The sequence below is a fragment of the Nelumbo nucifera genome, chromosome 1, assembly GCF_055504915.1.
Source record: "Nelumbo nucifera cultivar China Antique chromosome 1, China Antique-T2T, whole genome shotgun sequence".
In the NCBI taxonomy this organism is placed as follows: Eukaryota; Viridiplantae; Streptophyta; class Magnoliopsida; order Proteales; family Nelumbonaceae; genus Nelumbo; species Nelumbo nucifera.
This window is the reverse complement of record NC_142649.1, coordinates 128055001-128071633: the sequence shown is the minus strand read 5'-3', so window position 1 is coordinate 128071633 and position 16633 is coordinate 128055001. Positions and strand designations below refer to the sequence as shown.

The window sequence follows — 16633 nt, the reverse complement described above, 5'->3', positions numbered from 1 at the left end:
TGGTTTTGGAGTTGAGGGTTTCGGGTTATGGTTTAGGGTTTAGGGTTTAGGCTTAAGGGTTTAGGGTTTAGGGGTTTAGGGTTTCGGTTTAGGGTTTTGGGTTTAGGGTTTTGGGTTTAGCGTTTATGGTTTAGGGTTTTGGATTTAGGCTTTAGGGTTTTGGGTTTAGGGTTTGGGGTTTTTGGGGTTTAGTGGTTTAGGGGTTTAGGGTTTAAGGTTTAGGGTTTATGGTTTATGGTTTAGGGTTTAGAGTTTTTGGGGTTTAGTGGATTTTGGGTTTAGGGTTTAGGGTTCAGAGTTTAGGGATTGGGGTTTTGATGTTAGGGTTTAGTGTATTGGGTTTGGGGGTTTAGAGATTTTGGTTTAGAATTTTAGAGTTTAGGTTTAGGGTTTAGGGTTTGGGTTTAGGGTTTGATGTTTTGGTTTGAAGGTATAGGGATTAGAGTTTTGGATTTAGGGTATAGGGTTTAGGGTTTAAAGTTTTGGGTGTAGGATTTACTGTTTTGTGTTTACGGTTTTGGGTTTTGGGTATAGGGGTTAGGGTTTAGGGGTTTACGGTTTCGGGTTAGGGTTTATGGTTGAGGGTTTTGGGTTTTGGATTTTGGGTTTAGGGTTTAGTGTTTAAGGTTTAGGGTTTAGGATTTAGGGTTTTAGGGGTTTAGTGGATTAGTAGCTTAGGGGTTTAGGTTTTAGGGTTTTGGGTTTAGAGTTTAGGGATCAGGGTTTAGCGTGTAGGTTTCGGGTTTTGAAGTTAGGGTTCAGTGTATTGGCTTCGGGGTTTAGTGTTTATGGTTTAGGATTTTTGAGTTTTGGTTTGGGGTTTAGGATTTGGATTTTTGGTATGAAGATATAGGGTTTAGAGTTTTGGATTCAGGGTATAGGGTTTAGGCTTTAAGGTTTGGGCTGTAGGATTTTGGGTTTGGTGTTTAGTGTTTACTATTTTTGGATTTGGGTTTAGGGTTTAGTGTTTAGGGTTTAGGGTTTAGCGTTAGGGGTTTAGGGTTTAGCGTTTAGGGTTTAGGGTTAAGGGTTTACATTTTAGGGTTTAGGAGTTTAGGGTTTTGGGTTAGGGTTTAAGGTTTAGGGTTTAGGATTAAGGGTTTAGGGTTTAGGGGTTTAGGGTTTAGGGTTTGGGGTTTAAGGTTTAGTGTTTAGGGTTCTAGTTTAGGGTTAGGGGTTTAGAGTTTAGGGTTTAGGGTTTTAGCATTTAGTGTTTAGGGTTTATGAGTTTAGGGTTTTGGGTCTGGGTTTAGGGTTTAGGGTATAGGGTTAGGGGTTTACGTTTTGGTTTAGGGTTTAGGGTTTTGCGTTTTGGGTTTTGGATTTTGGGTTTAGGGATTAGGCAAAGGGTTTGGGGTTTAGGGATTGGGGTTTTGAAGTTAGGGTTTAGTGTATAGGGTATGAGGGTTTAGAGTTTATGGTTTAGGATTATAGAGTTTAGGTTTAGGGTTTGGGTTTAGGATTTGAAGTTTCGGGTTGAGCGTATAGGCTAGAGTGTTTAGAGTTTAAAGTTTGGGGTGTAGGATTTTGGGTTTGGTGTTTAGGGTTTAATGTTTAGGGTTTAGGGTTTTGGGTTTTGAATTTAGGGTTTAGGGTTAGGGGTTTAGGGTTTAGGGATTGGTGTTTAGGGTTTAGGATTAAGGGTTAAGGGTTTACGGGTTTAGGGTTTAGGTTTAGTGTTTTGGGTTTAGGGTTTAAGGTTATGGATTTTGGGTTTAGGGTTTAGTGGTTTGGGTTTTGGATTTTGGGTTTAGGCTTTTGGGTTTACAGTATGGGGTTTTGGGTTTGGAGTTTTGGGTTTTGGGTTTTTGATTTTGGGTTTAGGGTTTTGGGTTGGGTTTAGGGTTTTGGGTTTATAGATTAGGGTTTAGGGTTTTAGTGGTTTAGTGGATTAGGAATTTAGGATTTAGGGTTTAGTGTTTAGGATTTAGGGATTGGGGTTTTGAAGTTTGGGTTTAGTGTATAGGGTATGGGGGCTTAGGGTTTATGGTTTAGGATTATAGAGTTTAGGTTTAGGGTTTAGAGTTTGGGTTTAGGATTTGAAATTTCGGGTTGAGGGTATTGGGTTGAGTGTTTAGAGTTTAAAGTTTGGGGTGTAGGATCTAGGGTTTGGTGTTTAGGGTTTAGGTTTTTGGGTTTAGGGTTTAGAGTTTTGGGTTTTGGGTTTAGGGTTGAGGTTTAGGGTTTTGGGTTGAAGCTTTAGGGTGTAGGGTTTTGGGTTTAGGTTTTAGGGTTTTAGGGGTTTAGGTTTTTGGGTTTAGGGTTTTAGGGCTTTGGGTTTTGGGTTTAGGGTTTAGGGTTTTGGGTTGTGGATTTTGGGTTTTTGGGTTTAGGGTTTTAGGGTTTGATGGTTTGGGGTGTTGGGTTTTGGGTTTTGGGTTGCGGTTTAGGGTTTGGGGTTTAGGTTTTAGGGTTTAGGGTTTAGGTTTTTCCATTTATGGTTAAGGATTTAGGGTTTTGGGTTAGGGTTAAGGGGTTCAGGGGTTTAGTTTTCGGTTTAGGGTTTAGGGTTTAGGGTTTTGGGTTTAGGGTTTAGGGTTTAGGGGATTTGGGTTTTGGGTTAGGGTTTAGGGGTTTAGGGGTTTACGGTTTAGGGTTTAGGGTGTAGGGTTTAGTGGTTTAGGGTTTCGAGTTAGGGTTTAGGGGTTTAGGGTTTTAGGGGTTGCGGTTTAGGTTTTAGGGTGTAGGGTTTAGGGTTTAGGGGTTAGGGGTTTAGGGATTCCGGTTAGTGGTTTAGGGTTTAGGGTTTAGGGTTTAAGTTTTAGGGATTAGGGTTTAGGGTTTAGGTGTTTAGGGATTATGATTTAGGGTTTAGGGTTTAGGGATTGGGGATTGGAAGTTAGGGTTTATGTATTGGGTTTAGGGTTTTGGGTTAGGCTTTAGGGGATTAGGGGTTTAGGGTTTAGGGTGTAAGCTTTAGGGTATGGGGTTTAGGGCTTAATGTTTAGGGTTTGGGGTTTTGAAGTTAGGGTTTAGGGTTTAGGGTTTAGTGTTTTAGGGGTTTCGGGATTTAGTGTTTATTATTTAGGGTTTAGGGTTTAGTGTGTAGGGTTTAAGGATTGGGGTTTTCAAGTTAGGGTTTAAGGTTTGGAGGTTTAGGGTTTAGGGATTTAGGATTATATAGTTTTGGTTTAAGGTTTTGGGTTAGGGTTTAAGGTTTAGGGTTTAGGATTAATGGTTTAGGGTTTAGGGGTTTAGGGTTTTGGGTTTGGGGTTTACGGTTTAGTGTTTAGCGTTTAGAGTTTAGGGTTAGGGGTTCAGAGTTTAGGGTTTATGGTTTTAGCATTTAGGGTTTAGGGTTTATGAGTTTAGGGTTTTGGGTTTGGGTTTAGGGTTTAGGGTATAGGGTTAGGGGTTTAGAGTTTAGGGGTTTAGGTTTTGGTTCAGGGTTTAGGGTTTTGTGTTTTGGGTTTTGGATATTGGGTTTAGGGATTAGGCAAAGGGTTTAGGATTTAGGGATTGGGGTTTTGTAGTTAGGGTTTAGTGTATAGGGTATGGGGGTTTAGAGTTTATGGTTTAGGATTATAGAGTTTAGGTTTAGGGTTTGGGTTTAGGATTTGAAGTTTCGGGTTGAGGGTATAGGCTAGAGTGTTTAGAGTTTAATGTTTGGGGTGTAGGATTTTGGGTTTGGTGTTTAGGGTTTAATGTTTAGGGTTTAGGGTTTTTGGTTTTGAATTTAGGGTTTTGGGTTTGGGGTTTAGGGTTTATGGTTTAGGGATTGGTGTTTAGGGTTTAGGATTAAGGGTTAAGGGTTGACGGGTTTAGGGTTTAGGTTTAGGGTTTTGGGTTTAGGGTTTTAGGTTATGGATTTTGGGTTTAGGGTTTAGTGTTTTGGGTTTTGGATTTTGGGTTTAGGGTTTTGGGTTTTGGATTTTTGGTTTAGGGTTTTGGGTTTACAGTATGGGGTTTTGGGTTTGGAGTTTAGGGTTTTGGGTTTTTTATTTTGGGTTTAGGGTTTTGGGTTGGGTTTAGGGTTTTTGGTTTACAGATTAGGGTTTAGGGTTTAGGGTGTAGGGTTTTAGTGGTTTAGTGGATTAGGGATTTAGGATTTAGGGTTTAGTGTTTAGGATTTAGGAATTGGGGTTTTGAAGTTTGGGTTTAGTGTATAGGGTATGGGGGCTTAGGGTTTATGGTTTAGGATTATTGAGTTTAGGTTTAGGGTTTAGGGTTTGGGTTTAGGATTTGAAATTTCGGGTTGAGGGTATAGGGTAGAGTGTTTAGAGTTTAAAGTTTGGGGTGTAGGATCTAGGGTTTGGTGTTTAGGGTTTAGGTTTTTGGGTTTAGGGTTTAGATTTTGGGTTTTGGGTTTAGGGTTGAGGGTTTAGGGTTTTGGGTTTTGGGTTGAAGCTTGAGGGTGTAGGGTTTTGGGTTTAGGTTTTAGGGTTTTAGGGGTTTAGGTTTTAGGGTTTAGGGTTTTAGGGCTTTGGGTTTTGGGTTTAGGGTTTAGGGTTTAGGGTTTTGGGTTGTGGATTTTGGGTTTTGGGTTTAGGGTTTTAGGGTTTGATGGTTTTGTGTGTTGGGTTTTGGGTTTTGGGTTGGGGTTTAGGGTTTGGGGTTTTGGTTTTAGGGTTTAGGGTTTAGGTTTTTGCATTTATGGTTAAGGATTTAGGGTTTTGGGTTAGGGTTTAGGGGTTCAGGGGTTTAGGTTTCGGTTTAGGGTTTAGGGTTTAGGGTTTTGGGTTTAGGGTTTAGGGTTTAGGGGATTTGGGTTTTGGGTTAGGGTTTAGGGGTTTAGGGGTTTACGGTTTAGGGTTTAGGGTGTAGGGTTTAGTTGTTTAGGGTTTTGAGTTAGGGTTTAGGGGTTTAGGGGTTTTTGGGTTTAGGGTTTTAGGGGTTGCGGTTTAGGTTTTAGGGTGAAGGGTTTAGGGTTTAGGGGTTTAGGGATTCCGGTTAGTGGTTTAGGGTTTAGGGTTTTGGGTTTTGGGTTTTGGGTTTTGGGTTTTGGGTTTTGGGTTTTTGGTTTAGGGTTTAGGGTTTAAGGTTTAGGGATTAGGGTTTAGGGTTTAGGTGTTTAGGGATTATGATTTAGGGTTTAGGGTTTAGGGATTGGGGTTTGGAAGTTAGGGTTTATGTATTGGGTTTAGGGTTTTGTGTTAGGCTTTAGGGGATTAGGGGTTTAGGGTTTAGGGTGTAAGCTTTAGGGTATGGGGTTTAGGGCTTAAGGTTTAGGGTTTGGGGTTTTGAAGTTAGGGTTTAGGCTTTAGGGTTTAGGCTTTAGGGTTTAGTGTTTTAGGGGTTTAGGGATTTAGTGTTTAGTATTTAGGGTTTAGGGTTAGGGTTTAGGGTTTAGGGTTTAGTGTTTAGGGTTTAAGGATTGGGGTTTTGAAGTTAGGGTTTAAGGTTTGGGGGTTTAGGGTTTAGGGATTTAGGGTTATATAGTTTTTGTTTAGGGTTTAGAGGGAGATGGGTTTGAAACTCGTCAAGCTACAGTGTTTGTAGCTCAATAGAGTGTTTTCACCTAAATTGGCAAGGATTTTGAGAGAGGGCTTGCAGTTGACCCTTCATTCTTTGTTCAACAAATCTTCTCGATTTTGGGTGGTTACTTATGGGTTTCGTGCATCCAATGAGTGATTGGACATGCCAGATGTTGCAGCCCCGTATTTTGCACTGCAAGTGGCACTAAGTGTAAATTTAAAGAACTTTTAAATGCTATTTTGCCTTTTCTTGATTTGAAGTTGGGGTATGTTTGGCATTTTGAGCCTTTTAAACCTATTAGGCCCAAATTCATTGGTCCAGGTGTTTTAAGGGGATTAAGTAAGGACATGACATCAGTCCCCTCCCACTTAAGATGGTAGGTTGGATAGCTGATGCGACGACTCAATACTGTGCGTCAAAATGGTATCACTCTAGTTTAATGGTCAAATGGACGAATCTGGTCATGTAATTTGGTGTGTTGGGGTTTTTGGGGTCTCTAAACACTGTGGTGAGCTCTGATTGGACAAATGGGGTCAGGAAAATTGAGATCTATGGCTGACAACTTCTGATCAATAAGATTTGCTGAAATAAAATCTTTGTTTGATCAAGGGTCAAACGGCGGAATTTTGGGATGAAATTTGGTGGATAGGCATTTTTGAACATCTTGAATCAGATGGAAGTAATGGATCATTGATTAGAGGTGTAGGTTTAACTGATTTAGTTCAGATCATGGTCTTAGCTTATGGTTTTTCAATCAACGAGAGGGTCTGAATTGGAATGTTACTTTTTCAACGGTCAAATGGAGGTATTGGGTTGTGAAATTTGACGTGTTGGGGTTTTTGGGGATCTGACACTATGGTGGGATCTGATTGGTCAAATAAGGTTTAGATGATGGAGATTTGTGACAGGTGAGCTTTTAATCAAACCACCAGAGGCGGCGGTGGCTTTGTTTTCTCCCCTATATCAGAACTCCCTCTCGATTCTCTCTCTCTTTTTTTTTTTGATTTCTCTCTTTTTCTTCTTCCCTAAACCTGAAGCTTCCTACCATTGTTCATCATTGTCTCTGTAAAACAGAAGTGAGATTCTTTTCCCTTTTCCCAACAATCAATCTCAACTTCCATGAGATTTGTGAAGGGCTCATCTCCAATGCCATCACCTCTATCTTGCTTCATCTGCGTCATCTCCTTTTTTTTTCAGCTTTATACAATGAATTGAGGCTTCCACTATTCCACGAGGTTCACACGACTCCAGCCAGCCTCAATAATCGTTAAAGCACATCTACACCAGGAGGGACTCGTTCACCCCCTCTGATTTCCACCTACGAAGTGCGTTCAGCTCACCCGTTTACAGCATCGAATCGATGGCCAGGATATATATTACTTAGGTAACCTGATTGAAACTCTCTTTCTTATTTTTTTACAATAATAGTTAGAGGTTGGAGAACAAATTGATGGAATAGGTTCCATCAAGTTCACCCCCATAGATCTATTCTTCAACCCAATCTGACATTAAGTTTGCTATTGGCTCCTATCACTACTTTGTCATTCTTATTTGATATTAATACCAATAGAAATGCAGTCGTGATTTTGTTTATTCTTCTTCTTCATCTGATTGTTCTAGAGATTAAGTTATAACATGGTGAAATGTGTCTTCTCCTCTATTTCTTTGTTTTCTTTCTCTTTTTCTATTTGATTGCAAAGCATGCACTCTCGACTGTACAGGGTCTTTCTCCACAGAACCTTGGATGGGAGACCTCAGTCCGGTCATTCATTTTCTTTTATTGCTCTAGCTTTTGTCCCTAATTTGGTTGCATAGTTAATTTCTTATTCCTGTTTTCTTGAAAATCTTTAGTTTGTTCAAGTTTTCTTTGTTGTATTTGGCCAAATCTTTCAAATCATTGGACTGATAGAGGTGTCTTAATATTTAGTTGCATTTGGTTTGATGATATTAAAAGATTTATTAAATCTGGATTGATTTATCTTTCATTCTAATGCACAAGTTCGATCCATTCACTACTACTTTGCATGTTTCATTTTATTTCGTTTAATTGTTTTTTATTTTACTTTTTCTTGACATAAACAATTTGCTTATCTTTCCTTTGAGCAGAAATCTTTGTAGCTAGATGTTGAATGAACAACATGATCTTATTGTTTTAGTTTTGTTATCGAATAATATAATTTAGGATTGTCTTTAATATTGTTGTTTACTATTAGAATTCCATGTGGACCCCACCTATTGGACCTGGGAGAAGGGTGCTTAACCCCTTCCCTCTCCCATCTGAGTCTTACCTGGACTGGTTAGCCAGTGCCATGGGCTTTGGAGTCATTATTAAAATGAAAACATTTTTGAAAATTATTCCCGGAGGTCCCATCACCTCTATTTCTTAAATTAATGGGTGGTGACTCTAAATCTAGACCAAGTGGCAAGTGAGCCATTTTCCCGTCGCTTACAATGATATAATTGGCATCATTTTTTCTCAATTTGTTAATTATAGGAGTTATCTTAAGCATTTGTTAATTAGAACAACCCTATAAAATAAAGGGAAATTCCACTTTAGTACCCTGAACTTTGGAGGTAGTGTCAAGTTACTACCATGAACTTTTAAACGTGTCACTGCAGTATCTAAACTCTCAAAATGTGTCAAGTTGGTCCCTGCCATTAACTGACCATTTGATATCTATTGAAAATGTCAAAACTACCCTTCAAAAGAAGACACTGCTCATTGTCTTCTACCTTGAGACTGAACCAATTATCTTCAAAGAAAAAGAGAAAAAATATGAAATATGATAAAGGGTAACAATAACTAAAAGCAAAGAAATAACTAGACAAGAATGTGTTTCAAATCTAAAGGTAGAAGACAATGACTTCATTAGTCTAGAATCTCAAACACCTTAACCAGTTCAATCTCAACGTAGAAGACAATGAACAATGTCTTCTTTTGAAGGGTAGTTTTGACATTTTCAATAGATAACGGACGGTCGGTTAATGGTATGACCAACTTGACACTTCTTAAAAGTTTAGGTACTGTAGTGACACGTTTAAAAGTTTGGATACTAACTTGACACTACCCCCAAGGTCCAATGTTCAGGGTGCTAAAGTGGAATTTTCCCTAAAATAAAAGTAATATTCTCCGTGATGATAGCATGAGAAATCTGGATATAGTCCATGGGTTTTCTGATTTTGGAAAAAAATCATCAAATTAGGGAAACTAAGATCTAAACCAAAATCTATTTGACACAAGAATAAAGAATTTGTAAAAACAAGTTAGAACTGAATGATTGATTTAATTTAGGTTTTGTAATAGAGCAATTTCAACAAACGTTTAAAAACTGAATCCATGTGTAGGGTGAAGGGCCGAGCAAAGAGGGGTCTAAGAGGGTATTTCAGGTTTTGAAAAGTCTTAAGTTGATATGGTTGTATTTCTAAGTTTTGGGGGTCTAAGAAGGGGGGGGGTGGATACAAAGAGGTAGGGTGAAGGGACCGAGCAAAAATTGGGTGCTAATAACGATGTCTTGATCGACCCAAAATACATTGGTTATAGTTACACATATAAATCGCTCCCCCCAAAGAGAAAATTCCTGACATCCCTATTGGCCCTAACTAGTAGATCTTCTATAACATTATGTGAAGTATGGTTTTTCCCTTCTAGAATATAGTTTCCGAATTGATAGTTAGAAGATTAAACTAAATGTTTATACTTTGAACTAGTATTCAATAATTGTTCAGTTTGCATATTTTTCTTCTTCTTGACTGATTGGGTACATTTTGCTTTCAAATATATGAATATACGTGTATGTATATATATATATATATATATATATATATATATATAATATGTATGCTTTATTTACCTGGTCAAGGGCCACATATCTTTTTGTGTCCATAAGGTAGGTGGAGCTTGCATTTCGTGGCATGCTTGCCAAGTATCTTAAGAGCCCATATTGACGGTACAAGTTGTAGTTGTTATTTGGAATGCCACTTTACATGGCCTGGATTCATTTTTCCTTGATCAACAAAGTTGAGAAATCAATTCGAAAATGAAACTGGTGGACAAAAGAATTCCATTGTGGGATTGGTTTTTCAAACCTTGGTGACCAAAAAATTTAGACCTAGGCCATGTAAAGTGCCATTCCAAATAACACCTAAAATCTGGACACTCTATAGCCTCTTAAGATACTTGGGTAAATCATATAAATGATTTTCAAACACAAAAAAAGTCCACTCAATAAAAATAAATTTAAGCCATTTGATGTTTTTGTTTTTTATTGTAAAAGAATCAGTTATTTTATTTTTTTTTGTAAAATTAGCTATTTGATTTAGTGGAATAGAAAGTTACAAAATGAGTTTGTTATTACAAACTAATAACAAACTGTGTAAGAGGAGAAGAACAAACATAACTAATCTCCTGTTGAACCCATCTTTAGAGTTTCCTCCGTGAAACCATCACTTATCACCGCTTGCCAAGAGTCATTTGCGACGCTTCACTCTCAAGCTTTGATATCCTTTCGTTCATTATATAGGTAAAGTCCCACCAACAACATGGCACACTTAAGCTTTGAATTGAACGAGTTTTTAGGCACAAACAAAGCTTCTATGTGTATTTTAAGACTGAAATGTCTAATAACCTAATTAATGTCACAACATGGCACATGTCTATCAAGGGCTTCATCACAAAGACTATAAATCCCTTGCCATTACTTTGTTTTTTCATCATTCATCACAAGCCCGTCTTGAGTAATATTTGTGTTGTAAGTTCTCTGCAAAGAGGCCAAAAGAGGAAAAAGATGGCTGACAACTCTCAGAAAGCGAGCTTCAGTGCTGGTGAAGCCAAGGGCCAAGCTCAGGTGAGTAATATCCACCTATATATAGGTTCATTGTATACTCCAATTCATCATGTGTATAGATATATGCATGCATACATGGAACATAATGTAGCCATGGGTTTCCATTCTTGATCAAATTTAAGCTTTCTCCTTGCAGGCCAAAGCAGATCAGATGATGGACAAGGCAAGCAATGCCTATGAATCAGCCAAAGAGTCATGTCAAGAGGTTCATTTCATTTCCCAAGCAAAAGAAATTCTCTTGTTCTACCAATACTAATAATGCAAACAATCCGTTTGCTAGTATAAATTTTAATTGGTTTTTTTATTGTGTAGGCTGGTCAACAAATGCAGGCTAAGGCACAAGGGGCAACTGATGCTATCAAGGATGCCACCGGGATGAACAAGTGAAAAGTTCTTGCTTCATAGATGTTTAAGTTTTTGATTTCTTGATATAATAAAATGCAATTATCCACATAACCTTACTCTTTCTTTCTCTCTCTCTCTCTATCTATTTCTTTCTCTCTCTACCCAAGGACCAAAAATACAAAACCATCCTATGAAAAATTGCAAACTAGATCTGTTTGGGCTTAGGCTAGGCTGGCCCAAATTGCACCCTTATCCAATAGGGGAGGTATCAGTACAATTTGAAAAGAGAAAATATGTTTCAATTTTTAGGGGAAACATCAATGGAGGTTTACATCTTTTACCCTTCTCTATTCCTGAATTGAATATTTGGATTCTTGATTGGCACCAAAGTTGGAAAGGTCATATTTGTGTATTTAATGGCTACTATAATGGTCGTATTTGTGCATTTAATCCATCTCTAATCAAAAGGGTTGGAAATGTAACTTCAATTATTACTTTCCACTTCATTTAATCCCTTCTCATTAAGTCTTATACTTAAGGTATTAAATCTTATTTTCTCTTATTAAGTGCTATATTTTTAAGTTATTTTTTACTAATAAAATTTACTAATTAGATCTTTGTTAATATTTTTAGCAATATAAACCCATATATTTTAAAACAGACTCAAAAACAAAACCATTCTTTATCCAATTGGTGGCTAAGCAATTCAACCATCTGAATCAATTTGATCAACCTATGAAGTATAGTTAGGTAATAAAATTTTTAAAATAGAAATAAATATAGAAATTTACAAAAAAATGTAGAAAAAACTAAACACATTTATGATATTTTTATTAATCAAAATAAAAAAATAAGTGTAATAAACAAGAAATATTTTTATGGATAATGAAAATGAAATACATAATATAGAACTGATCAAAAATGAAATATAAAACTAATAATAAATAGTTCAACTTTCGGGTTAAATGTGTTATCGTTTAATGTCATAAATAAATAATAAAAATTAATAAACTAAAAATACAAAAATGAGAAAAATACATCAATTTTGCAAAAGATGTTGTGGGCACATGTATAATATCATGTACTTACCATATTAAACAAAAAGTAAGTATGACATATCAAAATTATTTTTACACACAAAAAATAAAAAAAAAAAGTTATAGAAAAAATTGAAAACATCTATAATTCTATATTTACCCTACTATTAAAAATATGAATAACATTGTGGAACTTTCTTTTTACTAAAATCAAGGTTTTAAAAACTGACCTAGAAACAAAACCGCTTTGACTTCCGGTTTCCATGTCAACGGTTCAACCCTCCAGTTTGAGCAGGTCAAACCGGTAAGATGTAAAATATAATGTGACTTTTATTTTAACCGTTAGAGTATGCTTAGGTTGAAGTTCACCATATATATATACATTATTATGAGAGGGGAGTATGAGACTTTGAGAAGGAGTTGGCTGGTTAAAGTTGAGAAGTGAGAAAAAAGAAAGTGAAGAAGAAGAAAAAAAAGAGAAGGAAGTGTTGCCGAAGGTGGTTGTCACCATGTTCACCGGTTGTTGCTGAACCGTTTTGCCCTAAGGAGAAGAACTATCGGCGGCGGTTATCTCCATGTTCATCATCACTGCCACTACAGCACCGCTTGCCCTCTTCTTACATCTCTCATCTCTCTAAATATCTCTCAAATCCCAGCTTGCTTGCTTCATTGGTGTATCTTAACTTTTAATATAAGATTGATTTTTAATCTATCATCTCTTGCATCAATTTTTTGATTTCTTCATTGGAGTTGCAATTTTTTTGCTATTACAACTTAAAAATAATCACAAAAATAAGAAAAATTCAAAATAAATATGGAAAAACTAAAAACCCTAACTAATTTTGGCCATTGGGAATAATCAAACAAGATTATGACAAATGAAAGTTTCTTTTCTCAATTTTTTATTTTCTAATTTCTATTTTAAATAATAAAAATTTATGAATAAGTTTGAAAGCAACTCGAGAACCATTAAACGGGTTAAACATTTTAACGGTTCAACTATCCAAGTCAGGGGTTCTCTAACAATTTAAACTTTTTTTTTTTTTTGTAAAATAGCAGTTCAGGGCAAAAATGGAACAAGTGACCTGACTAGAAAGGCCAAATGGTTCGACCATCGGTCTGGTCCAGTTTTTAAAACATTAACTAAAATAATCATTTTGTAATTTAGTTCCTATTTAATTGTAAATTGAATTACTAATTTTCACCTCATTCAATTTTCTCTATTTAAATATTACATTTTTTTTTGATAAATGAACAAAAAAAAAGATACACCAAAAAGATAAAACACTACAAAAGGAAGATTCTTGCCCAGAGAATGGCCTATCAATGATACATGAAACTTCACAAATCGATCGGATTATCACATATTTGTGTGAAGTATTTATGTAATCGGATTTGGATTTTGAGATCTACATATGCTTGGGTTTGACGCTTGGGTTTGAGGGTATAGGGTTTAGAGTTTTGGATTTAGGGTATAGGGTTTAGGGTTTAAAGTTTGGGGTGTAGGATTTAGGGTTTGGTGTTTAGGGTTTAGGATTTAGGTTTTGGTGTTTAGGGTTTAGGGTTTAAGGTTTAGGGTTTAGGGTTTAGTGTTTTAGGGGTTTAGTGGATTTTGGGTTTAGGGTTTAGGGTTTAGGGTTCAGAGTTTAAGGTTTAGGGATTGGGGTTTTGATGTTAGGGTTTATTGTATTGGGTATGGGGGTTTTGAAGTTAGGGTTCAGTGTATTGGCTTTGGGGTTTAGGGTTTATGGTTTAGGATTATAGAGTTTAGGTTTAGGGTTTAGGATTTGGCTTTTCGGGTTGAGGGTATAGGGTTTAGTGTTTTGGATTCAGGGTATAGGGTTTAGGCTTTAAAGTTTGGGGTGTAGGATTTAGGTTTGGTGTTTGGGGTTTACGGTTTTGGGTTTTGCGTTTTGGGTTTAGTTTTTAGGGTTTAGGATTTAGGGTTTAGGGTTAGGGGTTTAGGGTTAGGGGTTTAGGATTAAGGGTTTAGGGTTTAGGAGTTTAGGGTTTTGGGTTTAGGGTTTAGGATTAAGGGTTTAGGGTTTAGTGGTTTAGGGTTTTGGTTTAGGGTTTAGGGTTTTGGGTTTTGGGTTTAGGGTTTAGGGTTTAGGGTTTTGGGTTTAGGCTTTAGGATTTAGGGTTTAGGGTTTTGGGTTTGGGGTTTTTGGAGTTTAGTGGTTGAGGGGTTTAGGGTTTAGGGTTTAGTGATTGGGTTTTTGAAGATGGGCTTTAGTGTATAGGGTTTGGCGTTTTGGGTTGATGGTATAGGGTTTTGAGTTTTGAATTTAGGGTATAGGGTTTAGGGTTTAATTTTTGGGGTGTAGGATTTAGGGTTTGGTTTTTAGTGTTTAGGGTTTAGAGTTTTGGGTTTATGGTTTAGGGTTTAGGGTTTAGGGTTTAGGATTTTAGTGGTTTAGTGGATTAGGGTTTTAGGGTTTAGGATTTTAGGGTTTATAGTTTTGGAATATAGAGTTTAGGCTTAGGGTTTAGGATTTGGCCTTTTGGGTTGAGGGTATAGGGTTTAGAGTTTTGGATTCAGGGTATAGGGTTTAGGCTTTAAAGTTTGGGGTGTAGGATTTAGGTTTGGTGTTTGGGGTTTACGGTTTTGGGTTTTGCGTTTTGGGTTTTTTTTTTTAGGGTTTAGGATTTAGGGTTTAGGGTTAGGGGTTTAGGGTTAAGGGTTTAGGGTTTTGGAGTTTAGGGTTTCGGGTTAAGGTTTAGGGCTTAGGGTTTAGGATTAAGGGTTTAGGGTTTAGGGTTTTGGGTTTAGGGTTTTGAGTTTAGGCTTTAGGGTTTAGGGTTTGGGGTTTTAGGGGTTTAGTGGTTTAGGGGTTTAGGGTTTAGGATTTAGTGATTGGGTTTTTGAAGATAGGCTTTAGTGTATTGGGTTTGGCGTTTTGGGTTGATGGTATAGGGTTTCGAGTTTTGAATTTAGGGTATAGGGTTTAGGGTTTAATGTTTGGGGTGTAGGATTTAGGGTTTGGTTTTTTGTGTTTATGGTTTAGGGTTTAGGGTTTAGGATTTTAGTGGTTTAGTAGATTAGGGGTTTAGGGTTTAGGATTTAGGGTTTAGGAATTAGAGTTTAAGGTTTAGGGATTGGGGTTTTGAAGTTAGGGTTTGGGGATTTAAGGTTTATGGTTTTTGATTATAGAGTTTAGGTTTAGGGTTTTGGATTTGGCATTTCGGTTTGATGGTATAGGGTTTAGAGTTTTGGATTTATGGTATAGGGTTTAGAGTTTTGGATTTATGGTATTAGGGTTTAGGGTTTAAAGTTTGGGGTGTAGGATTTTGGTTCTGGTGTTTAGGGTTTAGGGTTTAGGGTTTAAGGTTTAGGGTTTAGGGTTTATGGTTTAGGGTTTAGAGTTTTAGGGATTTAGGGGATTTTGGGTTTAGGGTTTAGGATTTAGGGTTTAGGGTTTAGAATTTAAGGTTTAGGAATTGGAGTTTTGATCTTAGGGTTTAGTGTATAGGGTTGGGGGTTTAGAGTTTTTGGTTTAGAATTATAGAGTTTAGGTTTAGGGTTTGACGGTATAGGGATTAGAGTTTTGGGTTTAGGGTATAGGGTATAGGGTTTAATGTTTGGGGTGTAGGATTTACGGTTTGGTGTTTAGGGTTTTGGGTTTTGGATATACGGTTTAGGGTTTAGGGTTTATGGTTTCGGGTTAGGGTTTTGGGTTGAGGGTTTTGGGTTTTGGATTTTGGGTTTAGGGTTTTGTGTTTAGGGTTTAGGGTTTTTGGGGTTTAGTGGATTAGTGGTTTAGAGGTTTAGGTTTTAGGGTTTAGGGTTTAGGGATCAGGGTTTAGCGTGTAGGGTTGGGGTTTTGAAGTTTGGGTTCAGTGTATTGGCTTTGGGGTTTAGGGTTTATGGTTTAGGATTATAGAGTTTAGGTTTAGGGTTTAGGATTTGGATTTTCGGGTTGAAGGTATAGGGTTTAGAGTTTTGGATTCAGGGTATAGGGTTTAGGCTTTAATGTTTGGGCTGTAGGATTTAGGGTTTGGTGTTTAGGGTTTACTGTTTTTAGATTTGGGTTTAGGGTTTAGGGTTAGAGGATTAGGGTTTATGGTTTAGGGTTTAGCATTTTGGGTTTAGGGTTTAGGGTTTAGGTTTTAGGGTTTAGGAGTTTAGGGTTTTGGGTTAGGGTTTAGGGTTTTGGATTAAGGGTTTAGGGTTTAGGGGTTTAGGGTTTAGAGTTTGAGGTTTAGGGATTGGTGTTTTGAAGTTCGGGTTTGGGGATTTAGGGTTTATGGTTTTGGATTATAGAGTTTAGGTTTGGGGATTAGGATTTGGCATTTCGGTTTGATGGTATAGGGTTTAGAGTTTTGGATTTATGGTAAAGGGTTTAGAGTTTTGGATTTATGGTATTATGGTTTAGGGTTTAATGTTTGGCGTGTAGGATTTTGGTTTTGGTGTTTAGGGTTTAGGGTTTAGGGTTTAAGATGTAGGGTTTAGGGTTTATGGTTTAGGGTTGAGAGTTTTAGGGGTTTAGTGGATTTTGGGTTTAGGGTTTAGGGTTTAGGGTTTATGGTTCAGAGTTTAAGGTTCAGGGATTGGGGTTTTGATGTTAGGGTTTAGTGTATAGGGTTTGTGGTTTAAGAGTTTTTGATTTAGAATTATGGAGTTTAGGTTTAGGGTTTAGGGTTTGGGTTTAGGGTTTGATGTTTTGGTTTGAGTGTATAGGGATTAGGGTTTTGGATTTTGGGTATAGGGTTTAGGGTTTAAAGTTTGGGGCTAGGATTTACAGTTTGGTGTTATGGGTATAGGGGTTTACGGTTTTGGGTTAGGGTTTAGGGTTGAGGGTTTTTGGTTTTGAATTTTGGGTTTAGGGTTTTGTGTGTAAGGTTTAGGGTTTTTGGGGTTTAGTGGTTTAGTGGTTTAGGGGTTTAGGGTTTTGGGTTTAGGGTTTAGGGTTTAGGGTTTAGGGATCAGGGTTTAGCGTGTAGGGTTGGGGTTTTGAAGTTAGGGTTCAGTGTATTGGCTTTGGGGTTTAG

The 16633-nt window shown here is 37.2% G+C and overlaps 1 protein-coding gene across 1 annotated transcript; it reads left to right on the top strand.

Annotated features, from left to right (window-relative positions):
* Positions 1–10100: 10100 nt before the first annotated feature.
* On the top strand, positions 10101–11027 carry LOC148803809 (uncharacterized). Its single transcript, XM_088896692.1, has 3 exons — positions 10101–10259; positions 10396–10464; positions 10572–11027. The coding sequence occupies exons 1-3, from the start codon at positions 10200–10202 to the stop codon at positions 10644–10646; spliced, it is 204 nt and encodes a 67-aa protein (XP_088752818.1). The 5' UTR covers positions 10101–10199; the 3' UTR covers positions 10647–11027.
* Positions 11028–16633: the final 5606 nt, after the last annotated feature.

What these genes read in the sequence shown, in the direction of transcription:
- LOC148803809 (XM_088896692.1), top strand. Translation starts at nt 10,200, where the DNA reads ATGGCTGACAACTCTCAGAAAGCGAGCTTCAGTGCTGGTGAAGCCAAG. An exon ending in AAGCCAAGGGCCAAGCTCAG is followed by an intron (nt 10,260 to 10,395) that starts GTGAGTAATATC and finishes TTCTCCTTGCAG; the next exon opens with GCCAAAGCAGATCAGATGAT. An exon ending in CCAAAGAGTCATGTCAAGAG is followed by an intron (nt 10,465 to 10,571) that starts GTTCATTTCATT and finishes TTTATTGTGTAG; the next exon opens with GCTGGTCAACAAATGCAGGC.